Source organism: Vidua chalybeata, chromosome 9 (genome assembly GCF_026979565.1).
Source record: "Vidua chalybeata isolate OUT-0048 chromosome 9, bVidCha1 merged haplotype, whole genome shotgun sequence".
In the NCBI taxonomy this organism is placed as follows: Eukaryota; Metazoa; Chordata; class Aves; order Passeriformes; family Viduidae; genus Vidua; species Vidua chalybeata.
The window spans coordinates 27,381,773-27,409,583 of record NC_071538.1 but is presented as its reverse complement, the minus strand read 5'-3'; the positions used below and the strand labels follow the sequence as shown (position 1 = coordinate 27,409,583).

At 36.3% G+C, this 27,811-nt stretch overlaps 1 protein-coding gene across 2 annotated transcripts in view; it reads right to left on the bottom strand.

The window, feature by feature from the left end:
• The window catches only part of KCNT2 (potassium sodium-activated channel subfamily T member 2), a 115,555-nt gene that overhangs the window by 73,995 nt on the left and 13,749 nt on the right, over nt 1–27,811 (bottom strand). For both annotated transcript variants that reach the window (XM_053950794.1, XM_053950795.1), the window contains exons 2-6: nt 13,552–13,631; nt 7,636–7,735; nt 4,830–4,886; nt 4,085–4,133; nt 2,720–2,779 (exon numbers count right to left, since the gene is read on the bottom strand). In XM_053950794.1, the coding sequence (XP_053806769.1) occupies nt 2,720–2,779; nt 4,085–4,133; nt 4,830–4,886; nt 7,636–7,735; nt 13,552–13,631 (346 nt within the window). The remainder of the gene's footprint in view (nt 1–2,719; nt 2,780–4,084; nt 4,134–4,829; nt 4,887–7,635; nt 7,736–13,551; nt 13,632–27,811) is intronic.

The window sequence follows — 27,811 nt, the reverse complement described above, 5'->3', positions numbered from 1 at the left end:
TTGCTTACTGCTAGCAACAGGATGAGGATAATTCTTTTTTTCCAAATCTGCACAGTGGTTGTCTGATTAAATGTTGAGGTGAAAATCCACATATTGGAAAAGGAAGGTAGTTGAACTTCAGTGACGTACAGCTTTACTAATGCTGTGTAGCAGAACTGCATCATAGGTAATGCAATAATAGTGTAGCACATACCATGGCAGTATTACAAGAATTTGCATTTTATTTTCAGTTACAATGACATGTTCATCTTCCCTGAAAAAATAACCACCTGATATAGCCACTGAAAATTAAATATAATCTCTGTATCATATATAATTCTTTCTCCATTTTTAACTCTCCACATCTGGAAACCACTATACTTCAGGGACAGGGATTATTGTCTTCCATGTAATTGCAATTGGTGGGAGTCAGACATACAAGTGAAATCATGAGCCTATAAACTGAGAGGGTTTTGTATGAAGAGTAAAATCAAAATCAAATCTGATTTTTCAAACTGAACCGTTTTGTGATTTCACAGATTTCCTCATTTTTAACATTAGGAGTTTCCTCCTCTGCATTATAGAGAAGAAATGTCACATAATTTTCTTGTGCAGGCATAGTGCCAGTATGGATGGGATCCAGGTAATTAGGGATGTGTGCAGCTGTAGGATTCTGGCTTCCACATGGAAATGCATAAATGCATCATGAGTTCTGCAAAACTGCTTTTTGCAGTGAGAATGTATGGTGCTGCTCAAAGCCCTGAGAGTGCCCGAGCACCAGGCACACACAGGATTGCCAGATGTCTGTGGCAACTTTTGACAATGGAGATTTTTGATGTAGATATCTTTCAGAATTCTGGCCAAGGACAAACCCCAATGTAATACTTTAGGCTGTGAGAATGCAGATTGTAAACTTTCCATTCCTGGATCCAAGTGATCAGCATCACAACACAGCGCTACATCCTTTGCATTCCTTCCTATTTAAAAGCTATAAAAAATGCAAATTCACTGTGTCATAGTAGCATGATATGCTACTCTCCCCTCACTATTCTGTATGTTGAATCATTTCTCATATGTCATGAACCAGGTATCAGAAAGGTCAATCTCTTGGAGTATTCTCTCAAATGACTGCTTTATTAATTTTACAGGTTATTTGTGAAATCCTAGTAATGTGCACTCCGATGCAAACACAATCATCTTTTTCTTGTTTTCTCACTTGCTAATTCTCTAACTTGTAGAAATTAGTTACCTAAATTGTGAAAACTTTGAAAATGTTTCTGTAAAATAAGTAATCTACCACAGATTTACATGAACCAAGGCACCTTTGGTCACCTTGGCTGTGCAGAAAAGCCTTACAGTGGGTGCAATAACACCATTCTTAGCTTCAAGAGAATGGTGTAAATAAAACTAGGAAAACGTGACGAGAGGAAAGGAGGTGTTTGCATCAAGTGGATTGATGTGACTGACACATTTTGTTGTTCCTCAGATTAATCCCTTAGTTCTTTCTCTTAAGGGGAGTGGAATCACAAAATTGCCTCAACTTCTGTGACAGGTGTATGCAACAAATCAGGGTAGTGGAGCTTTCCATCCATCACACACTAACGAGTAACTTCCCATGGAAGCTGATTTGCCAAGAATTCATCTTTTGTACCCACTGAAACTGATACAAATCACAAGCAGAATGAATGAGGAGAAAATGCTGCCCAATAAACTCAGGAACAGCACAAACTGTAATTGCCCTTTACTGTTTAGACACCAGGATATAAATTTGCCACTATTTCTGCCCATAATTGATCTGCACTTGTAACCCCCAACCCTTAAATAATATATGCTTCAAAGATTCAGAAGAATAATTTTTAGACAGCAGACAACTGCAAGCCTCTTAGCATTATTGGGCACTAAGGAAAATATTTATGCCATAATCACTCAGTAAGCACGCTGAAATACAACTCTCTAAATTCAGCAGTGGCTCTGATAGCAACTGAGTGTCAGTAATACAAAATATACAAAAAAAAAGATTATCCCCCAAGATATTTTCAGCTTTAGAAACCAAATATTTTTGTATTTTCTTTGGTAAATGATTTCAAATGCTTTTAGTATTATTCTCCTAAAGATATTAAAAATGCAGAGATAGAGCAGAACAAAATGGAATGAAGAAAACTGAATAATTATATTAGAAAAAATTAACTTTTAAAGGAGAATCCAAATACAAAAATACAAAATCAAATGATTTCAAGACATTTTGAAAAGATATTCCAGTAGCATCACACAGATGAATAACACAAGTATGCAGATATCTTTTTTTTTTGTAAGTACTCTCTTGGCCTAGTTTTTCTGGGCAGAGTTTTATAGGGCTAAACCTTGAATTATATGTACTGAGTAGCTATAGCTTTAAAATCAATGACAATTGTGTCCAATACATTATGGACAGACAAATAAAACTGCACAACTTAAAATCATTGTCAAAAAATCAAGGTCACTTTTGAGAATGTGTTTTCAAATTACAATGGAAAATAACGAGCATTTAATTGCTGACTTCCACTCTTTAGATATTACAGGTTGCTCATACATTTGGGAAACCGGGCTGCCTGCGTGGCAACATTCTATCCTCGGAAAGTGTGTTTTTCTCAACTCCCTGCTTGTATACCAGCATGGGCAAAGGTACATAAACTTTATATTGAAGGATTTGACTCATTATTTTTTTAATGAATTCTTCGTAAAAGTAACAAAGAGTACTTACCTTGTAGCTGAGATAACTTAGCAACAGAGTTTCAAAGAGACTAATTACGGCCACAGACACCTTAAGTGAAGTGAAAAAAAATATGTGTATTAATACCAGCTTCTAGAGAATAGGTATTAACATTACAATGAAAATAAAAGATTATCTAAAACAGCTCTTCCATGAATCCTCTGAAACCCTCTCAACTAAGAGCATTTTGCTTGAAGCTTAGATATTGTTATTTTTCTGAGTTTCATTTATTCCTAAACAGTACCAAAATCTTCCCACATGACAGAGAGAGAGAGAGAAAGAAGCTGTAAATAAGCAAACTCAGTCAGCTCTTTACTTTCTTGTGAAGATGTTATGAATGTGTGGAATAGGAACTGTTTTTCTTACTGTGTATCATGCAGAAAGTTGAAAGCAGAAAAAAATTATACCAATGAATAATTATTGATTTTAAGATTTAAATGCAGCTGAGCTTGATTTACCAGCCTCCAATTTGATTATGTAGTAAGTGCATGTATTAAACAGTTTAAAATATTTAAACAGTCAAATATCGAAATAGTAAAACAAAATATTTAATACTTATCTTACTTTATAGATATTAAGAATTTACTGATGTTCTTTGCACAGAAAGTATTTGTATTTTCATGTGTATTATGGGGATATTCCATCAAGATGGATTCTATCAGGCTGGAGCATGAGGTCAAGCCTCAGGATTTTAAATTTTAAATTAACAGTCCCTACAACTGAAAGCTCTGAAGGGTGCACAGTGTCTTTATCTAGAAGTATAAAAAGATGCTATGATTTAGGAAATAATTAAAATATCCAAAATTATTAAAATAGGCAATCAAAATATATCAGCTTCTCCAAAGCAGATATATTATTAGTTTTAGATAAACTCGGGCTTTATTTTCAAATAAATTCCTACCCTTACCAAATAGACATATTAGAAAAGGACTGCATGCATAGACAAATATCTCAGTATTTTAAAATTAAATTTAATAAAGTAATCTGAATCTAGGTCAAGAATTATTCAAACTGTGCATATTCTACGGGTATTTTCAAGGACTTCTTCCCTTAGAAAATGGTGTATTACGTAGAAGTACAATCATTGCATTGGCATTACACCAATCATGGTGAGAGAATATAACAGTATAACCTATCTGGAAGCTTAAGTAGTAAGTTTTTCTTAGTGAAAAATCTCATTTCCCAGAGAGAGTTAGTACAGATCAGCTGATCTCTATGCTTTTGCTGTACTTGGTGTTCAAGATTTCCTTGCTGACATCAACATTTCCAAGCATCCTTTAACACTGCTACAATTCTGGAAACAATATCACTGCAGTTGTTACATGGCAATAGATGAATTTGTCATTTACATATTACCTGTAATCCCCACAAAGGTAAACTTCGATTCACCCAAATAATGGGAGACCTGTTCATTACAGTAAGGAAATAAATATGAAATTAATCATAATCTGGTATTTCAGACAAAAAAAAAAAATTTTACATGTGAATGGAAATTAGAGCAGGCTTATTGAAAAAAAATTCTTAGTAATAAAAACTTCAAATCAGTAGTTACCTACTGAGTATTGACATGACTTGTATTTCTAATCCACAGCAAATCATGAGGTTCCTGTGGGAAACTGACAATCCTTTTGTGTGAACATTTTGCTATCTATATAATGATAGTGATGGTATCTAACTCATAGGGGCTGTGATATCTTGGAAGAATCCTATCAATGCTAATAGGCACCTGATACAGCACCACTGCAATGGGAAACTCTCAATGGCACAATAATTTCCTGTTAATCATTTACTCCTACTCAGAATTGGGGTTTTTTTAAGCTAAGGGCATTCTTTTTTATTTCTGCAAGGTATCAGCATTGATGGAACCCAGATCTCACACCAGCATCCAGTCCAGCAGTTCACTTTGCAATCAAGAGAAATAATTAAAATATTAAATGCAGTTTGAACATTCAGAAATTTAAGTAATGGCTAGAGATTTATAGAAACATCCCTACTATATGTTAAAATGCCACCATTCCAGATGGAAATGGATCTGTCTTCCTGTGTTCCCTTCCCACCATTCTGTGGACTTTTGGGTTGCTGTTTTAACTTAGGAACTCACCAATCAATTGTTCCAGGTGTGTAGTTTTGATTGGAACAACTCCGGTTTAATTCCTTACTGATAGTTGCCATACCATCCATGCAAAGTCCATTTTCATTAGCAAATGTGTATGGGAACACAGTCATAAAAACATATGGGAGGAAAGGGATATTAATTACATCATTAAGTGGTCCATGAAATGCATGCAATAGTTGAAACCTAAGGCAATCAATACAGACATTTTTAAAAGTAAAGTAACTTTTAGAAAGTACTGCTGTATGTGTTCCATATCTGTAGATAAAAGACTGTGAAGCATTCCAGGTTACATTTTTGAAGATTTCTTTTCAAATTTAAAAGCAAGACAACTGAAATGGCACTTTGTAAAGATGAACTAAGTACACAATATATACTGAAGATCAAGAGACTCTAGAAATCCTATCCTATGGATAGGCTGTGATACAAAGAGCACATTCTCAGCAGGAAAGACTGCAGCAAACTACGCTTGCTAACCTCTCCTGAGGATGTGAGGAGGGCTGGAGATGCATGCAGCAGTATTTCAAGTACAAAACTGGTGCTACCCAAGTAAAAATATTGGCCATTATACACATGATGTTATCTTGCCTTTAATTGCTGGCACAAATCTTCCTTTTGCATGGTCATATAAGGATGAGGGAATATATAATCTGTAAATGATGATAAATATCTTCACTCATCCTCAGCAAGCAAGGTCAGCAGAAAGTAAAGGGATCTGCAGCCCACAGATTAGCAACAACTGTATGTGTACCAGCTATGAGTGGGACAGTGCTAAACTGTACCCATTAATAAGGATGCTTTATGTCTTAAGCTCTTTCCTGTACACCCTCTGTCCCTGAAGGAGTAAATGAAAGACACCAACTTGTGCAGGCATTTCTGAAAAACAGGAAATAAATCTGATGAAAAGACTTGCTCCCAGATTTGTCACTTTAAAACCAACCAGGTGAAAACATTTTCTGTGGCCATGCTCTCAGCATGCTGAGTAGGTTCTTTCATCAAGCTGTGACCCAGCACCTAGAAATTACTTTCTTTCATATCACCACATCTTTAAAAATGCATTCAAGCAGGACTTTTGGTATCAAGCCCTCAAGATCTCTAGGGCATTAATGGGCTGCTGTTTGTTTTTTTGGCACAGCTTCTAAGATTAGGGCCTTAGTGAGCAGGCAGAGGACTTACCTGAATCTTCTCGGGCAGACAAATGTTATTCAGAGACAGAACACACCAACTACTCTCTTAGATGTACCACAACACCATGTAAGGGAATAACATGCATAGAAAATATAAATACACTCTCTGGTGAATTGTGAAACACTTGGATTGAAGGACATGCCAGGAGAAGTGTGAGGCATTCAGCAGTCTGCAGATGTATATGAATATGCATCTTGGCACATAAATACAAAAGTGTATTTGGCACAAGGTCTGATATTCTAACCTGTCCTGCATACCCAGACAGAACCATGCAGTACAATATACTCAGCTGGGCTCACCAGAGGTCTCATAATGAAAGAATTGCAGCATGCCAGAAACCATGATTAGATGGAAAATGTTAAGTCCCTTAGTTGCTAATATGACTAAATTTCTAAGGAATTTTAAAAATTCTAAATTTCTCTCCTCCACAACTTCTTGTGGAAACTTCACTGTTTGTTTCTTCTTATTGAAGAGACATTCTAAGGTATATGTAGAGTCAAAAGCAGTTTTTTATAGGTCTTGTTTTTCAGGGAAATTTCTTCACGGCCCTTTTTCAGATCTTACAATTTCTCATGATAAATTTTGACCAAAAAAAATCTCAAACACATCTTCTATTCACATATCCTTCTCTCATGCACTGCTGAATAAAGCAAATATTCTTTACCTCTCTTTTCTTTGGATTCATTCTGGTAAAGTAGAGTATTTCTCCCATGCACTAGCTTTTTTTGGTGTTGCCCTTACTAGATTTAACCGATATCCAAATATTAAAATTAGAAATCAGACTCTGTCCCTTGTGTAACATTGTGTGAAGACTTCTGGTTCTATCATCCTAAGCTGAGTATTTTCTTATATGCTTTGTTTCTTTCAGCATTTAAGGACAAAAGAATCAAATGAAGTGAAAGGAAGTACGTTAATAAAATGTGATGCTTATTAGCATTAAAAATTGAGGAGATTCAATATTCCCAGGATATAAATACAACAGTATAAATAAATTACAATTTCTTCTACATTTGGTGATTAATTGTGTAACACATTAAAAAAAAAAAAAAAACAGTGATCTAGAATATCATACTGGCAATTCAGGGTGTGCACATCATTCATTATATCCATAAATCATTGTGAGTATAGAATGTACCTTTGCTCTCATTTTTCTGAAGTGTACAGAGAAAGCAGAAGGCTAGAAAATGATCATCAATATCATCTACATGAAAGCTCAGTTTCATGTATTTGTCTGTCCATTTCCGGGATCTGGGGTTTTAAGTAATTTAAGCAAAATCCAAAAAGAATTGTTGCATAAACTGGGAATCAGACATTTGCAATTTTACATAGAAATGTCATGTAATAATACATCTAAAATACATATTTGCACAATTACATCTGATGCACAGTATCTAAGGAGAGAGCCAAGATTATTTTAGTGGTAAAGGGAAAAAAATAATACTGTTATTTTAGTTCTTATTTCCATTCACAATGTATGAGCAGCTTTGTAATTCTTTCAAAATATCTGGAAGACATAAAACAAATCCTTCGTGTACTCATTAATTTATTTCTTATAACTTAAATAATGCTTTGAGAGCAGAAACGAGGAAAAAACCCCGAACGTTACCATCCAAGTCCTTGTGTAGGATCATCCAGGAGCACACGAACTATGTATAGGAAACAGCTTAGTAGCTTGAGAGAGAAATTGAATAATCGTATTCTCAGACCTAGAAAGAGAGGAGAGAAAGAGAGGAGAGAAAGAGGGGAGAGAAGAGAAAGAGGAGAGAAAGAGAGGAGAGAAAAGAAAGAGGAGAGAAAGAGAGGAGAGAAAAGAAAGAGGAGAGAGAAAGAGAGGAGAGAAAGAGGAGAGAGGAGAGAAAGAGGGGAGAGAGAGAGGAGAGAAAGAGAGGAGAGAAAGAGAGGAGAGAAAAGAAAGAGGAGAGAAAGAGAGGAGAGGAGAGGAGAGGAGAGGAGAGGAGAGGAGAGGAGAGGAGAGGAGAGGAGAGGAGAGGAGAGGAGAGGAGAGGAGAGGAGAGGAGAGGAGAGGAGAGGAGAGGAGAGGAGAGGAGAGGAGAGGAGAGGAGAGGAGAGGAGAGGAGAGGAGAGGAGAGGAGAGGAGAGGAGAGGAGAGGAGAGGAGAGGAGAGGAGAGGAGAGGAGAGGAGAGGAGAGGAGAGGAGAGGAGAGGAGAGGAGAGGAGAGGAGAGGAGAGGAGAGGAGAGGAGAGGAGAGGAGAGGAGAGGAGAGGAGAGGAGAGGAGAGGAGAGGAGAGGAGAGGAGAGGAGAGGAGAGAGGAAGAAAAGACTGAAATAAGTTCAGGGGTTTTAAAGTTTCACCAGCCTTCAAGGTAAAAATAAAAGGAACTCGAATAGTCTTGTAGTAAAAAGCAAATGTCTATATAACCAGTCCATATAACTCAGCTTGTTTTAATGTAAAGAACTATGCAGTCACTTGTTTGAAAGCTATTCTATGCTGTTAATCCTTCACTCATGCCATTCTTTGGGTCTTTGGCAGTTTGAAAAGTTCAATTTCTTGGGAGGGGAACCAGAACTACACAGTGCTTTTTGAGATACAGGATACAGCTGCATGAAAAGACATAACTTCAGCCATAGGCAGGGGATATGCAGTGGCAAGCATTAAAATATTAATATCTAAAAAAGTCTTCATGCAGTATCTTCACATACAGAATATATAACTCTATTACAACTTATAAAATATTAAACTGGAGTTTTTTAATACTGAAGTTGAATAACTATGCATTCAAGAATCAGGACATATAAAAGTCATGCTGAATGCACAACTGAACTGAATCAACAACTTGTTTTACAGACCATGTAAATATTCTAGCCGAAAAGACAGACCACAAAGACTATCACAAAATATTACACTATTTCCCACAAACATAGGTTTCATGCACAAAGACAGGATTCCTTCAAAGGGATCCACATGGACACTTACTGCTATCACATGGGCAATTTACTTCACTGCCAAATGGAGCCGTTATCTACTGAAATGTAACTTTTTTTGTATTTTTATGTGATTTAGCAGTCATTAGAGGATTAAGGTTTAAATTTTTAGTACTGCTATTGAATTCAGCAGACTTTTTTGCTAGCGTGAATATTTTCATTTGACTCTTAGACGTAAGCATTCATTTACTAATCAATTTAAAACTGTTAGTTGACTAATGTTAGGTGACTGGAGGTCATTTAAGCAGTATTTTTTTTTTAGTCTTGCAAACTGAGAGTCCATTTCTGCGTGGCTGAGCCCTTCTATCCAAATCTGAGTACTCTGAGTCTTACCCAGATGTGACTTCACTTGCCCCAGTCACAGCAAGGACACTGTGCTTTACTGTTGTGTTGCAAATACTTCAGCAGGTCTGTTGAACTCAACGCAAATACTTCTGTGGTTTAAGAACTACCCAAATAATGCATACCCAAAGCTGTGTGTATACATTCCCTTCTAAGGAGAGAATCACAATCATTTTATGGTAATATTACTTTTTTTAACTTTACTCAGTCTTAAGTTCAAAACCAGCACCTTACAGATGAAACTCATAAATCAGTTTTTATGTCTACTAGTTCCTTTCCCCTTAAAATGCCATCTACTAGAAACACAGAAAAATAGAACATGTATTCTTAAATATTTTACCATGCAATTTCTGAGCAAAATCTTTGGGTTTAGTACATAAAACTGCTTATTTCTCTTAATTATGAAGTTGCGGTTATCACATAAGAACTGGATAGACTTTTACAGCACCTTGTTTCTGTAAATTAAGGGTTAAAATCCTGTAGTCCGTGATAAGTCCCACAGCTATTATGGCAATTGGGTTTGAGAACATTAACCTAAGGATTCCTGCTCCCTTATCAAGAGTAATTAGCCACTGACTATTTATTCCTCAACATGGTTGAAGGGGGGAAGGACAGAAGGAAGCATGGATGGAAGGAAGCATGGACAGAAGTGGTCTCCTATTATTTGACTTGGCCATTGCTATGATGCTCATTTGCAGGTTTGGTTGAACTGTTGCTGAAGAAAACGTGAATTATTTATTTGTCCTGAGCCTTTTGTAGAAGTCTGCTGGAATATGAATGATTGACCTATTGGTTGCCAGGCTATTACAACTAGGAAAGCAGATCATGTTTAAAAATCCCCTAAACCTAAACAAAGATGAAAAGCCCACCAATTTTGTATTGTCTAACTTTCTTGGGCAAGTATAGAAGTTTGTTGTTTTTCTCCTGCTTTTTAGCTCCATAAATTTTATTCTTGATGTGAAACACTTGTTTTCTGCATTGATAACAGCCTGGTTTCTAATCATCCTTTGAAATTATATGTTGGTTTAAATGCCGAAAGAAAATGGTTCTTTTCTGATTAAAAGCTACATCAATACAGCAGACTGATGGTTCAGCCTGCTGCCTTAAACCCTTAACTCTCAAATCTTTGTCTGATAGCTCTGGAACTCAGGCTCTGGACAGCTTCACAGGAATGGCTGTTTCCCACAGAATGGGAGGTAGGGCTTTCAAACCAGCCATGCTTTCATCTAAGGGTTTCACTAGAGAGTGCATTTTATGGCTAGGGTTGTTTATAAAGCAAGGCAAAGTACAGGTTCTGTAGCATAGGTGATTGGGTCAGTTACTAAAATATAAATAGGGAAAAACAGGATTCAAGTCTGTCCTAGGTCATCTCTCCTTGCTCTGTGTGCCTCAGCCATCAGTGACATATGCAGCCATCCTTGCTAAAGTTTGGGTAATTAGTGCAGGCCTAAAAAATGCTTTTTTTCTCTGGTAGAAAGATTCTGCAGCCTCATAGCTGGGGGTTCTCATGTGAGTTGGAAGCAACGTGTGTGTTCCACTGTCATGGAGATGTAGGATTTCAAATGTGGGAAGGAGGTGCACAAACACTACAGAAGGCATTTAAAACAGGTTTTTCAATTATTATTCAGCTACAAAGGAAGCATTTCATATTTGTTTGCTTCCTGTCTATTTTTGTTCTGTATTTCACATGCTGTCAATGGATCAACATCGTCTGCTTGACTTAATTTCGTTTTCTCCATTCAGAGCCAGATTGCTTAAGTAGCAGGGTCATTGGCACAGAATATCTCTATGTTTTGAATTTGAGTGGTGCCTGAAACTTGTGTTTAGCTCCACCCATCATGCACTGTTACGCAGTTTTATATTGTTTCACGGGAATGCAATTTCACTGTGTCTATGTAAGAAAGTTGTTACATACTCTTGTCTTATTTAAAAGAATAATTGATAATAACATTTCAAAATCTACTTGTTTTGTCAACTAAATATAACTATGTCAAATCTTAACATTTCCTTCTCAGTTTAAACAAGTGTTTGCTATTTTTGCAAGCATTTTTAAGTATAAAGTGATACATTATGTTTTACCACTTCTGACTGTGACTTTCACTTTTATTATAAATTCTTCATGCTCTCCTTGCAAGCATTTTTGTAGATTAAATGTCAAATTTAGAGAGTTGGTCTAAACAGAGTGACAGGTACCAGGTGAGTATTTTAGAATCACCTCCCATTATTCCTTTCCCATAAGTCTTTAATATATAGCTGATTTACACCAAAATCATTTTGGTGGCTTTAGGAGCTGGACGACAATATACTCTTAATAGTTCATATCCTAGTGATAGTAATCCTTTATTCCCTCTTCACTGACTTGAAACTTGACTTATCTTTTCCCTTTGAGACTTATTGTTGGGTGTGATAATGCAGTGTGTGGTCCTGGCAAGTTACAAGCAAGTTATGCTTTTATGACTATGTCATTTTCTCTTTCTCTCTTTTTTTTTCTTCTTTTTTTTTTTTTTTTTTTTTTTTGGTGAGGGTCATGAGTGACACCTTTTTTAAAGATTTTTTTTTAATACATTGTTTGAATTTGATTAGACATTTGCTTGCAGAAGATTGAGTAGAAATTGGTTTATCATGAGACATAGATGAAGGCTTGTTTTATCAGTTTCAATAAGGATAGTAATTAATAAAACAGTTGACATTTCAAGTTACTGGCCCATATGTGACTTAGATCAGGATAGTATTTTGTAGAAAATTCTTATAAATTCTAGACCTGACTGCTCTGGTTGGTAAAACCATGTGACATTATCACAAAAACTGTTCAGTGAACAGGTTTGATTTAGTTACACTATCCAAAAAATTTGCTGATCCTGCTGACAATTTTTTTTCTCAATGACAGCAAGTCCATGTTTAATATGTGAAGGAAGGTTTTTAGTGCTCTCACTTGAACACTGTCTAAAATCTATTATCTTTGTTTATCAGCTCCCTGACTGAATGAGTACACATAACTGAGAGACAGGTTACAGTGTCAGCAGCAGCTCTTTGGAGGCTTTCTTTGGGGGGATTCTGCTTCTGAGTATTTGGACAAGAACCAAGATCTGCGTAAGTAGAAGGAGTGTTTGAACTTATTAATACTGACTACTTTGGTTTGGGGATTTTTCTTGTTATTCATGGTGCCTGTTTTTTCTTTCCTTTAAGAGGAATATTTTTCTTCCAACACTTGGAAAGTAAAAGAAGCTTAGCCAATAAAATTACCAAGTTCTGTGATATAAAACTGGTATTTATTTATTGCTAGCTCTTACAGATAGAAGATTTTTTGGTATGTCTTATTTTTGAGAGCTTGATCTAGTCTCCCCAGTTTTGTTTTTCTGGATATTTTCAGACTGGGACATCAAAAAATTTCTTTTATTTTTTTCTGTCTTTTTCCAGACACAATGAAACAATTTTAACTGTACAAAGGAAAAAATGTATTCTTTGTAATCTAAAAGCTTTATGTATAAAGCTATTGTAATTTTAGTTCTTTTCATGTGAAAGGCAAAGAGAGGTTACTTCAGTCCTGCTACACAGAAGAAAATTGAGGTCAGTTACTGATCTTCTGACCTATGAGGTCCATCATTCTAACCAAGACTGGATAATATTCCATGTTTCCACCAGCTGCATGGTTGTATATAAAGATATTAACATCTTAATTTCTCCACATCATTTTCTTCTATGATGGCCGATGACTTTAAGCACATATTTCAATGAAGGTATATTTAGCTTAGACTAGATTATTAAGACAGTAAATTAAGTTAGACTATAGGCTAATGACAAGGACTACATTTCTGAAGTACCACATCCCCAACAGTCTCCTTTCCAAATTATTTTTTTTTTTTTTTTCAGTGCAGATAAAGTTTGAAATTTTAGGAATATTTAACACTTCAAAAAGCTGGGTACTTTTGAAGCTTTTTTCCCTTCACCATCTTAAGTGTCTTTGCTTTTCTAGTCACAAGGTCACGACTTATCAATGAGCATTGCTGCCAGATCACTGCACATTAGTCAACTTGATCACGACACAGAAATCATGATTTTATTTAATAATTCGTGACATCACTAATTGTTTGATCCTACACGAGCACCTTATTTTCAAATTTAAATATTTTAACTCAGAAGAAAATTAATAATAACTTCAGTGTTGCCTTCAACTGAATTTGATCTTACTTGAAAGTATCACAAATATGCTTAAAATAAATTAATCCAACTGCTTACTTGATCTTTGGTTTTTGATGAAGAAGAGCTTTAGTCTCTCTTTAAATGTATTTTCATTCATATAGAATTCAACTTGCACCCTGAAATAATAAAAAAGAATGTATTAGGATTGGCCATGAAGGATAATATTTCAAAATAATTTGTTTCTCTAATCATCTGTTCTTGATATAAAACTGGAGGGACTTGTAGTGTGTGTTCAGCCAAAAGCTCATTTGGCTATGAATGACTAATATTAAAAGTTTAAAAAAAACCCAAACCAAATAAAAAAAAAAAAAAAATCCCCACCACCATCAAGCAGAAGACCTTTCATACATCCACTTTACATGCAGAATAATTTTCATATTACTCAGTCTACACTGCAAAATAAGAAGGCTCTATGCTTTTGGGATTTTCATTGCATGGCCATTCTCCTATTTGCATGTTAGTAGGGAAGACTTCCTTGATGTCCAGGTTAAGCCTCCCATCTCACTTTAACTCCTTTCCTGTAAAAGTGACTTTTCAATGATTCTTCTTTTTTCTATCTTGTTCACATTTCTGTTGAATGTTCATGTTTCAGTCCACTTGTTTGTACTCGCCTATCATCAAACACTCGTGAACCAAACAAAACCACCCTCTCTGAACTTTTTTATGTCACCGTGAAACAGTGAGAGCCGAAAGCAAAATGGCGTTGCAATCACACAATATTGTACAGAAAATAATTCTCCTCCTGATTATATTAAAGCAACAGGACATCTTTCCTCCATTCCTTCAGATTTGCCTTGATATATTTCATCTTTCTGTCCCTCAGATCAGCCTGAGTAGCATTCATGCAATAGTTATACAGACTGGAAGAGAGAACTGTTGCAGGGACTGGCCAGGGAGGAAGGTGTGTACCAATTCTGTAGAAAACCTCGGGCTGTTCCAGTGCTTGCTGGAAAATGAGAGCAGCATTACTCTCATTCTCACTGAGGTCCCTGCTCTACCCAAATTACTGAATCTCCCTCCCCAAACCAGTGTCTCCCAGCAATGAATCTCTACCCAGCACATCTGTGCCTTCCTGAGAAGTCAGAGCTCAGCTGGAGAAGGTGTATTATTGCTAAAGAATAAAGTAACACAGAAGTGAGTTACTTCCCTATGTCTCCCTTTCTCTGTAGATCATCATGTTTTGCACAGCTGCATGTACTTTTTCTGTTCATAAGCATACTCGAACTTTATTTCAGCATTTCTTTTCAGCAGTCTTTCATCAAATAACTGTACTTCAACCATTTGGTTTTATATGTAGTCATATTTTTCTAGCAGAATCCTGACTTTAGTTTTTCCCTTCTTGCATGGGAAGCCTTTTGCTGAAACAATTTTTGTACAATGTACTGTTACCTGTAGTGTCTCTCAAATAGTTTTCTATACCAGATATTTCCATACACTTACAGTATTCCATACACTTACATTTACTTATAGGCTTAGAATGGGTGGCATCTCAGGCAATGTGACTTTCCATCCCTGCTTATTACCAGAAGTTTAGGTATATCACTTTGTAGGACAGGGTCATAAAAAGAAGGGTCTGTGATTCACTCTGTGAAGTCAGTTAATTTTAACTAGCCATTGCCTTTGGTGTGTTTTATTGTAGTGTTCCTTATAGGATGGGTAATTACACTACTTCCTATTCAGAGGAAGCACAAACACAACCTAATTTTTAAGAATCTATTTTCCAAGGCACTTCCTGTCCTTAATGCAGTGACAGTTTTAGTGGGAAACATCTCCCATGATTTGGCAGCTGCCACATGCTAAGTGTACATACTTAATCTTCAAGGATATATTTCAAGAGGTAAATAAAGTGGCACAAGCTGCTAAAGTAAGGGATGTTATTGAAAAGATGCATGGTTTTTGGTTTTTTTTTAAAGACATTCTGAATTAATCTATCATGTTTTGTTAAAATTTCAGTAATCATTTATCATTAAAAAGCAACATGTGGGCCATGATTTAATGGTAAAGAGGGAAGAGGATGTGGGAGCTAATCACCCTCCTATCACCAGCACTATGAATTGCTCTGATAGCCTTCTAACAGCTGTCTACTTGGCTTTTCTTAGAAATCTGTGCTCACAGGAAACCGGGATTCCACAGTGCAACAGTTTCCATGGCAAAATGGATTACAAATGCTTCTAGTGCCACTTCTGTGGCTCCTTCTCAATCCCCTGACTTCTTTAAACTTTAGTAAAAACTGTAGTGGCCTTCTACAGTTGCAGAAATACATTATCACACATCTATAATCAATGCACTCTCCTGATACTCTGGCTACCAGAAAATATTTCACTTTGTTTCCTGAAGGTTGCTATTTACTAAGTAAAGTTAAGTTGGACTGGCTGAAGGAGCCCCTGGCAAGGGCAGAAATCTCTAGATACTGATCTTTCCCAAGACTGCTTTTTTATTTTTAAGGAGAATACTCATTCTACTTGAATGTTCCTTACAATCTTTAAATGGCTAATGTTTTACCTCAATTATTTGCTCTTTTCTGTATTTCTCCCACTATGAAGTGTAGCCTAGAAAAGGAGGTTTTTGGGAACCTACAAAACATAAATTCTGATCCCCCATTGAAATACTGAGAACATTTTGTAGCAGTAGTGGTAAAGGGCTTGAACAAGATTTTTCTGGACTAAATTAGTACAGGTTAAGGATGTTTCAAGTGAGGGAGTGAAATTCTTGTGTCACACTTACAGAAAACTTGCTTACTCTGTTGCAGGATATTTGAAATTTGATTCCAAGCAAATGGTTTTGACAAAATGGCCCACCATGCACATCAGGGGTGATAGTACATGTACATGCAGATCACCTGGCCTACAGAATACATTTGGGTTTTTTCTGTACTTAGAATATAACTTGAATGTAGTTTCAACAATTTGTGCTTCATGTTTATCTTCCAGTAAAAGAAAGCCCTCCTTAACCAGAAGGAAGTCAAGCTGAAGGATTAAAATACTATTCCTTGACAGTGGTTACAGGGAGAAAAACAGTTGATAAATGTATGGATTTTGTTCTTGCAGTCAGTTAATAGTTCAGAATTTTTCAGTGCATGTAGTTGGCAATGAATATTCCATGAAAAGCTGCTTTTGGTTGTTAAAAAACAGGTCTTATGCTTTACTGACTCTTACTTCAGCTGTGTTGAAAATGCACAAATGCGTGATGCGCCTGTAGCAAAAACTACTGAAGTTATATTACTTTCCTGAAAACACAGTGTGGTCTGTTAAAATTCAGTACCATTGGTAGTGGTCTTCACTAGTTTAAACCCAAAGAACAGTGATCTCACTGAAATAATTTCAAGTCCTCCAAACAGTAACGATTATCTTGAAATACCCCAAGTCCTCACTGCATTGTTACAATTCAGTGAAGATGTAATTTGAGAAGTACATTTTAATGTAAAACAAAGTATAGCAGGAAAGTCCTAATTCCTGTCAAGGACACTAATGCAGAGCACTGCTGGTGGCTGTAAAACACCGGGACCAAGCTCTCTGTGCTCTGGCTACTTAACTCATTTTTCCTGCATTTTTCTATTATTATTTACAATGTCATTCTAACCCCATAGCCACACTTTACTGCAATAGCAGTATTATCTTGCACCCTCAAAACTACAAATTGTCTTTCTTTCATGTTAAAAACCAGATTTGGCAGAAATAATCATTTCACAAATGAAAGTATGAGCTGGATTTCTCACTACGTGCATGCCAAGAGCCGTAAATGTTTATGTTTACTGTTTATTGATGTTGGAATCAAGAAAAGGTATTAAGTGTACAAACAGAGCCAATCTGAAGAAAAATACTTATATTTATTTAAATCCATCATTTTGGAAAAGGACATCTCATATTTTTCCTACAAAGAAAGCCTTGAAATAGAAAGGAGGGTTTTTATTGGGATTTGCCAATTCAATATATGTGAAATCCTGTTATATTTCAGACCTGAAAGCTTATTATGTAGGGTATAGATGGGTGTTTAAAAATGAAGCACCTGAACTGCTGAAGTGAACTGCTATTATCAGAGCTTATTTTAATGCAATAAAAAAGGAAATAGGCATTTTTTTTCTTTTAGCTTTCATTAAAAGTATTAGAGTGTTTTAAGGATGACTGTCATGGGTAGCACTTCTATTTGAAGTTTTGCAAGTTCTGAAACACTCAGAACTCTGTTTTAAAAGCACACTAAGCACACTTACTGAAGGTTTGCCATGCACTGTGCTGGTGAAATCTAACTTTTGCAATATGGTCCTGAACTTTCTTAGACATGATTCTAACAAGTGCAGAGTACTTAAAACTGACAGGTATAAGGTCATTTTCCAATGGGGCTTTTTATCAGTTTAGTAGGAACAAACCAATAACTATTTTCAAGAACTCTGCAGAACTGTGTTTGTGCAATATTGTCTTGTAGATTCTTTACGATATCTCACACTGGGAGACTAAATGACAGAACACAGGCTCCACAGGGATTTTTACTTAGAAGCTCCCTTTCATATCAATGAATCTGAGTTAAACTCTTTAGTGATGTTTTTCCAGACATACCTATATTCACTTGAAGATGTAATCGGATGTTAACATAACTAATAGATTTATAGATACCAGGTGTTACCAGTGTCACTGTAAATAATTCTCTGCATTATGAAACAGAAATAGCATAAGCTAATAACAAGCTATAAAATAAAGGATTAAGGATGCATAAATAATCTTAGAGATCAGAACTGTATCTTATGCACAAATTCTTTTTAGTGTCTCCTTTCTGTAAGTGGTGCTTTGATTGAAACAAAACTAAGCATCGGAAAACTGGCCAAACCAAGTTTTTCAGATTGCACAAAGTAAAAATTTGTATCTGCAACCACAAAAAAATATCTTCTATGTCAAAGCAAACTTTTCCTAACTGTTCAAAAATCAAAATGCTAAAAAATTCAGGCCTTAATTAAAATTATCTTCCTTACATTTTAAATAGTACATGTGTCTATATTTTTAAGGATAGAAATAGAAATGTGTCTTGAAATCTGAATGTAGCCAGCTTCATGCTTCTTTTTGCAATCAGTTATGTAAAACTGTCTTTGTGAAACCGATACAGGTCTATGGCAGCAATTTAATATTGCAGCAACAGAGAGAGGAAATGACATTATCAAACATTTCTGTGGAAAATATCTTAAATTTTTCATTCCTTTGAGGGAAAGATTTTTAAGGGAAGACTTAAGGCAAGAGATGAGATTCAGCAGCGGGTAGTATGCGTGCTTTTCAATCAATTAATAATACTTTTTTTATTAATCTCTTATTCACAGTGTTCCACATTCAGAAAAGGAAATTATTATCTTATTCCTGCACTCACAAAAATCCATGAAGAATTCACCATTCTAGTAATGGTGCAGTAATAAAAAGAATGAATTCTCAATCTGTAATAATTGTTATTAGAAATTTTCTTAAAGGAGAAAATACTATGATGCTTTACTATGGGAAAAAGAAATGTCTAAGTAGTTTCCCTCACACACTTGACTTTTTACTGCAAATATACTTTTCTGTTGCAAGCCTATTAGCTAAGGTGAGAAAGTTAATAAAACAAATGTGAATGATGCATTAAGAAATAGTGCACTTTGAAGCTAAAGTTTGATAGAAAACCACTGAAGATGCTTAGTAGATTTTTTTAAAAACATTTTTTTTTTCCATACAAGGTGAGGAAATGGATATTTTAAAATATTTTTATTGCGTGTAAAAATAGCTCCTTTTAACTTCTGGGCTAAAATACTTCACATGTATCTTTATTTAGAGCACAGAGCTGCTGCAATGTAAAAAGGCTTTTTTACTGGGTAGGTCTGAGTAATGGGATATTCTCCATGAGTTTGGTTCCAGGCACTGTTCAGTTTTATGGAGTTGTGCCAATTAACCAGATCTGAAGAGCAGGAAGGTTAATTTGTTGGTTTTTTGGCTTTTTATAATAGTGGCAACTATTTGTCAAAAAGAGACCTGAAAGGATCTCATTGAAATCGAGCATTCTGTGATAATTCCTTTCTGCCAGCCCGGGTTTAACTGTATTAGAGCATTAGGATCAAAATTACAAAGTAACCCATTGCAAGCTATTTTTTGTACTCTGTTCCTTTGTATCACAGCTGCTCATCTCTTATCAGTTGCTGATCTTCTAAAACAAAGATCCTTCCCCTGCAACTCCAGCACTCTCCCTGTCCCCTCAGTGATAGGTGAGGCAGCTTGCATGAGCATCTCACGCGCAGAAATTACTGTTCTTAGAGTAATAACATGTCTCAAGTTTTTGATTGAAAATTTAACAGTAATTTCTACAACAGGATTTTAATGCTAATCACTGCACAACTTTCATTTAGAGCTATTTATTTCTGCTTACCAAACTTCTGTATGTATGTAATGTTGCAAATTAACTGTTACCTCAGTAAGACTCTTGTTCTCTCAAAAAAACTCCCCTTAGTTATTTTCCCAAGTAGACACGCCTGTGTCTGCCCTGAAAAAAGTCTGCAGGGTCAGGGGTAGTTTTAGGAGTTTGGTAGCCCTCCATCTATTTGTCCCCTTGCCCCCAGTCTCTTTCTTTGGTCCTCTGAAACCTTTTCCCTGCTACTTCATTCATGCTCACTGTCTACAGTTTACTGTCCACTGTCCTCTCATTCTACCTCCTCCTTCTTCCTGTTCTTCCATCCAAATTTTAAGAAAACTTCCAGTCCCTTCTTCAACAGTCCATTTTCACTAGTTCCTTGCAGATTTTACCCTTTCTTTCTTCCTCTGTGGACTACACAGTTTCACTATTTTACTTGGAAACATTGAGGAAAGGGCACGGTCCCACCCATGGGGTTTTTTCTTTGCTCTAATTCCCTACAAGGACCTTTGCTTTCAACCTATCTTTCTTCTTTACACTCTCACCATCTGGAATTGTAACTCAAGCTCTGGACTTCACTCCTCTTAAAGTTATCAGTTCATGACTTTGAGAAATTTGGTTTTTGAGATGTTTACCTTTTCTCTCGAGTTATTCCATCAACTCTTAGTCTACTTCTACTTCCACTATTGCACATCAGGGTAACTAACAAATATCAAGGCTTTAATAAATAAACTCTGCAGCACTGCCTAAATGCCACATCGGAATCTCAGTTTTTGGTGCTATGGCCCTTAAAAATCCTTCTTCCTCAAGCTCGACAGAAACTTAATGGTGACCACTTGTAAAAATATCCACTCTGTGTCCAAAATAGATGGATGGCAGTGATGGAGTTGAGTCACTCCTACCCAAACACTTAACATGTGATGTTATTTCTCTGTAGATTTTTTTTAATAAATTTAGATGCAATTTGCCCCCCATTTAACACTTTTCTCTTACAAAGCAAGCAGTAAACATGATGAGGGACATTGTCATGGAGATTATCCAGATAAAGACAGAAACAGGTGTTCAGAGAAATAACAGCCTCAAAGTGTTCTGGTAGATTTTGTTATGTCTAAAGAATTACATGAATAAAAACCTTAGAGACTCATTGCTTACTTTAGGTATGGCAGTTTACAGGTCTATACACCTTTCCTACATATAAAGAAATACCTCTGAATGAAATGTGCCATCTTTGCTTGTTTGTTGGTTTGGATTTTTTTTGGTGTAGGTGTAATAGTCCAGAGCTTAAACCAGCAAGAGACACTGTGTGAACTTTGGTCTTCCATTAAAGAGAGAAAGGATAAGCTCATGTCTTCACATTAAGGAAATGTTGAGCAAACTTCTCACTTTGGTCCCTTGCAAGTGACTCGAATTAGCTTCTGATTACCACAGAAATTCCAATCACTATTTACTTAAACTCTACTCCTCATCCCCAAGTCTCTGACTGTTCTGTTACTCCTCTTTGTAAGTTATCTTTTACTTCTCATTTTTCAGGATTTCATCAAAAACAGCAAGTAGAACAAGGATGAGCGCCTTGGGATTAGATTAGATGGCTAATCCCAGTTTTATTTTTACTCTGAAATAAGGAGATTTAATTTTCTGAAATCGCAGCAGAAGGAAGAAGTAAAAAAGCAGATGGATAGAAAAAATAAAAAAAAAAAAAAAAAAAACTTTGTGGGTGAATCCCAATCTGTCACTTTTTAAGTATCACATGACCAAGTGTAAAATATTATTTTAAATAAGACTCGTTAATATGTTACCTGAAACCAGAACCCTCTTCCTAGCAGATTTGATCCAATGTACACTGAGATTAATGGAATATTCTATTCACTTAAAGCTGAGTAAAATAATCAAATAGTAAAAATATTCAAACTAGATATTTCCTTATTGCTTTAAGCATTTAATTAGTATTTTTCACCCAAAACAAAGGTAAATTTATTTCTATGTCAACTGCACAATGTATTTTACATAAAACTGGGAGGTCAATGTGAGATTCAGTAAAACATATCTATATACTAACTCTAATATAATTCCACAGCTTTTTACTGTCACCATCTTGTTCTATTATTACTTCTGTTGACTAGCTTTTCTTCTTTTGTTCTTTTTTACTGTATTATGCTAGTTATACTTGGCAGTCTTCAAGTATAGCCAACAATTTATTCAGTGTTTCCTGAAACAAATGCACAGTACAATTATATCAAGTCAGAAAAACATATTTCAAAGGCTTTGGGGTTTTTTTCCAAACTCAAATATTGGGATTTGGTAAATTAATCTACATTTTTACCAATGATATAGCAAATTATAGGGGACTATTAGCCACACCTACCCAAAAGGAAATGGATCTTTATGAAAATGGTCTTAAACTACAGTGTGAATTTACACAATCGTTTATGGAGTCTTACTGATTAACATTTCATAAGGAGAGAAGTTTCAGAAATGCAATGTTCTAAGATAGAAATGTCAACATGTCATGTCAAAAACATGTCCTTTTTTTTCCCTCTGAAAATTGTTTTGTTCAATGAGGTCATTATGTTTTATATTTTCTTTACAGTTCTTTAAGTAGAAAATGGACTCTGTTTTTTCAAGGAAAATGCATTCATCAACCCAAGTATTGTTTTGTTTTTGTTTCAATTTTAGTACTACCTGGGATTTTTGACCCAATTAAAACAGAATGTGCCTTCTATATTTCCTGTGATGTGATGTGATAATAACATGTCTCAAACCCTGACTCACACAATTCCCTCAAAAACTATTCACTCTGCTGCAGAAAAAATCTTGCAGGTAAAATTCACCTGCAGTGAAAGTTTGGTACTCAGTCTACAACTCACCCGTGCCCATTCTGCAAAGGCAATCCAGGTACAAGCTACGTTTTCGGATACCAGTGGACTTACTGCCAAGTCACAGGAAAGTAAGCAGTGAAATTCCTAAGACACAATAACGTTCATATATTTAAATCTGACTTAAGCAGAATGAAGTGTCAGTCTTTAGTGCTCTCACCTGTAGTCTGTGTGTGCAATCTCCACACCTGTGATACGCACATCTTTGATTCCAATTATTTGACCTCTTGGCTGTCTCCTTCAGCTCAGGAGATGCGAAGGAAGAAAAGAGCTCAATTTCACTCCCTGTTATCACCTTTGCTACTTACTCCTTTCCTCCCATCCCTAATCCTCACAACTTCCCCTTGCCACCCCCTAGCTGTCAGCACAGTTTGCTTTGTCACCTCCTCATCCCCTCCGGAGAGGGATATGATGAGTGTGGAATAAGTGCCAAAACTGCTCTCCAGGGCCCTCTGCAGCAGCTCATACAGCACAAACAAGGCTGGCTGAGATGTGCTATGAGGAAGGTAAATCCTTGTACATATCTATGTTGCAATGTAAACATGTTTATTTATACAGGACTGAGAAGTTAAGATTATTGTACTTCCACAGAAACTGCCTGAAAACTGTGCTTGGCAGGTGCCTTGTAGTGTAAGTGTAAACAGAAGTCTGACAGTCCAAATCACTACTGCAGCAGTAATCCACAAGGGCCAAAATGACAGCACTTATTATTTCTCCAGCTGTGTCTTTAAAAAAAACCCAAAACTAGAAGATAAACAGAAACATAAAAGTATGAGAAAAAAATGTTACAAACGAGTCATAGTGAGCAACCACCACAAAAAGGCTTAAGCACAGGTTGGTGGAAGCAGTAGCAAAGCCTTATGATGTAGCAAATAAAAGCAGCTGCCCATGATTTCAGTGTCTGTAGTAGCAAGTACACAGTGTCAACAGGCTCAGGCTGGAACAGAGGGGCAGAAAGTTCCCTTTTCCTGCATCCTGCAGAGCAGCAAAGAACAGCCCTGAGAGGAGGACAGGGCCAAGCCTTGAGCTTTGGTTGGAGCTCGCTATTAGAGAGCTGCTGCCAGAGCCTGGCAATGCAGAGGGATTCAGGACACGAGGTGTATGACTGATAAACTTGCAGGCAAGGGTATGCACAACTTGGGAAATGTGTGTGCTTGTGTGTGAGTTCAGCATGGGCTCTTTTATAAGTATGTATTTAGGATCACTGCACAAGCAGTAAAATCATTAAGGAATAGTCAGCTGCATGCTTTCACTTAATCATCTGTTGGATATTTATCAGACTTTCAGGAGAGCCATCTAGGCAGTTTTTAGTTTGCAGAGACAGTAGCTGTTTGATTTACATTTGGAACTAGACAGTTGATTATTTATGAACACATAGTTCACTGCTCTCAACAATGCAATTGCTTGCCAGCTATCATTAGATCTATCAGTAGTGACCAACCAACACTTGATTTGCTCATTACCAGATAAACTACCAGTACAGATTCGTGTACAAACCAGATAAAAGCTCCACATCACCCAAATCAGGTTGTGCTGACTGTTGGCAGACAGCAGTAGGCACATTGTCAAGGTAGGATGTTGTTTTATGATCAGTGGAAGAAGCTGCCATCTGTACAAGTGAGGGAGAGTGCCTCTGCTCACACCCCTACAAATGGGTGATTTCTAGATTAGTCTGACTGGGACTTTGCTCTAATTGGAGCCTATATTCTTTCCTTTGGAGATTTTCAATCAGATCAGTTTGTTGATCAGACTTCATCATTGTGATTCTTACACCTAATGCAAAGGTAGAGCAGGAGTAAGCACTCTGGGACAGTGGAAAAGGCAGGCCCCGAGTGCACTTGCAGTGTTTGGCTTACAGTGATTGCAATCTCTTTGTACTGGTGTAGAAGACAGCAGGAATTTGCTGCCACAATGGACCAATTCTTAGATGTCCAAGTAAACAAAATAATGGGAAGAAATGATGGGTGGGGAGACAACAACCAAAAGCCCCGCTCTAGGATTGTACAGGGTGATGTTCAAGGAACTGCATTCCTAACTGTGATCACAGAGGTAGTTTTTACAGAACACTTCACATTGTTACTTGACCATGCAACTAATCATCCATTCAAAGCCCTTTTCACAAACACAATTTACTCCTGTCTAAGATGCTACAGATGCTTCTCTGCAACCTTTCCTTAATGACACTGCCTGTAAATGTTAACTAATAGAAAAGCTCCAGAGCACATTTTAGCATTTCAGAACACAGCTTGTGGACCACTTGGGTGTCACTGGGAAAATGCTGATGACTTGTTTCAATAATAACTATATTACTAGTAAGAACAAAATTAAGATAATATGGAAAATTGTGGAAATTAAGTAAGTGTTGATGGAGGGAAATGTTCAGAAAGAGAGTATACCAGAACGAGGCTATATTAAAATCAGCAACAATTTGTTACTTGCTCTGCTCTTACATTATTTCCTTTTATCACTTACCACTGTCTGCTAAATAAATGACCAAACAGACCAGTTCATTCTGCTAAGTAACAGACTAAGTCTGCCTTTGTACAGACTCTCTTCAGTTTTAAAAGAAACCTAATTGAGGAAAGACAAATATAGCTGGCAAAAAAAAAAAAAATATTGTAAGAGCTTTCCCCCTTTTAACAATGGCATTTAGAAAACTTAGAATCTTAAATTTCAGCTGTGTAAATTTACAGCATCAACTGAAACAGCATTATACACTGCTAGGTTACTAAAATAAAACATTCTGTAATTCCCTATTTCAATTTGTAGTGTTTATAAAATCAAAGGCATAGTCAGAAATGCAATTCAGGCATACAGGTAAGAAGATACACAAACACAGTATTCCCAAAAGGAGGCTTTTATGGGTCATATGTTTGTGCTAAACTGATTCTGGAGAAGCTGCAGATACCCAGAGTCAATAGCTAAATCCCCTGTCCCACGCTACTACACAATCACAAATCCACACCTGAAGGCTATCGAGCCACTGTTCTGCCCAGGGGAACGCTGTGTTCCATTTATTGCTGTAATCTTGGCCATTTTTCCTGCATTCATTCTTCCATTTTCATGTTTGCTGTCTTCAAATGTCTTTCAAAAACCAAGCCAACCTCAAAACCTCAAAAAAGTCTTTCTCAAGTGTCATGTATCTTCCAGATTAAGGGTCGTTCAGTCCCCTGAACTTTTCATTGTTCAATTCGTACTTGATCTATACATCCTGCTCCTGTGCCCCATCTACTCACTGCACATGGCTTGACTTCTGCCCCACTCTTTTTGAGAGGGGAATCCTGTGCTGCTCTGTTTCTCTACAGTGTCTAGGCTCCAATGCCAGACACTGAGTTGACATATTTTGTAACCACAGTATTACAGATAAGAGCAAAGTTAAAAATAGCAGGTAAATAAAACCACGCCAAAAGGCAAACCAAAATATTCTCATAATGTGCTTTGAGAATGACAAAAATATAAGTACTAGTTAGCATGTCAACAAGAAATGAAAAAAGTATAAATGGCACCCATGCCAAGATCTGCAAGTTGGATTAGCCTGGGAACAAACTAAGAATGAAGCAAATGACAGATATAAATAGACTATGAGCTGTAGCACTCTGCTCCATTATGAGATAATTGGAAGAGATAGATAAGGGGGAAGTCTAAAGTGAACATCACGTACTAAAATTTTTATAAGGCATTTCAAAAGGTTCTCTGGAGGTTGATACTGAAGGTAAAAAATCACATGCTCATACAAAGGAAAATAAGTAAACAACACAAAAAAAGTAAAATAATTATGTTCTGATATAACATAAAGTGAGTGCCTATCCTCAGTAAAAATACTGTAGAGACATGCCATTTTTTTCGTATTTTTAATATAATAAATCAGCTTAAAAGTCACAGAAGAAAAGAACCTACTGAATAAGAAGGTAACAGCTTGAAAAAAATATAGGACAAACCCCTGTTTCATAAAGGAATGTACAGATAGAACAGAGAGCCTTCTACTAGAATAAAACAGGTAACTTCTTATTGACATAGCAAAGCAGAGGCTGGTTGCACCTATAAAATCTATAAAGCAGAAAAAAAGCAAAGCAAAATTAATCTTTATTTGCCTTGAAACCAGACAATAAGAACACTAAAGCAACAGCATTTAATAAATATTTTTCAAATTGTATACATCTACTTGGTTGAACTCAAAGGAATTATAAATCAATATACTTGACTGTCTTTCTATGGTGTGGATATATTAATTGTTTAGGTAAAAATGTGTTCATCAATATTTATTAACCAGACTCTGACCTCTGTGCATCTGGTCATCGAGATGCTAAAAAGACCCATATACAATTCTTCCCTAAGGAGACATATATCCTGCTACATTAAATGAGATTTTTGCTGTTTGTCTCACCACAGGCTAAGAATTCATCTTCCTATCCCATAAAGCAGGAGCAAAGGTAAGAACTTTGATTTGTGCTCACTTTTCAATCTTCATCCCTTTGTTATAGGGAAATTAGTCTACTTCAGTAGCTTTTCAAGCTCAGGTTTTCTGAGATCCTATTGCATGCACCCTTTCCCAAGATTTTATCTTGCAATGCAAATGGAGGGTATGTATTTTTAACAAGGGAAAAGAAGTATGAACAATTTCCAGGATTGTGCGACTTGGAAAATCAAACAGTTCCAAGGCCTTTAAGAATTTTTCTCCCCTTTCTAATAGCTCTATCCATCTGTCTCTCCTGGTACCTCTGTGACTGAACTAAGGGTCTGAAATTACATTGTTACAGCTGAAAGGCAAAGCTTAGGACTTGTAGTTTACCAGCTTCACTGGAAGAGCAGGAAGATAATGGTTCTGTTGCTACCTACATTTTACACATCTAATCCACTCATTTTATCATAGGCACTAAGAGCAAACATGCCCCTCTCTTTCATGTCTTTGATTCAAATCCCTGCTGTAGCCTGGGCTCCTCACGTTGTCTGTGGTCACTTGCTTAGTTCAGCACTCTACTCTTCAGCTCTAAAAGGTTTCCACAAAAACTACAAATAGATAAAAGATATAAAATCAGGCTCTCATACCTCAGAGTGCTGTGAAATGTACACGA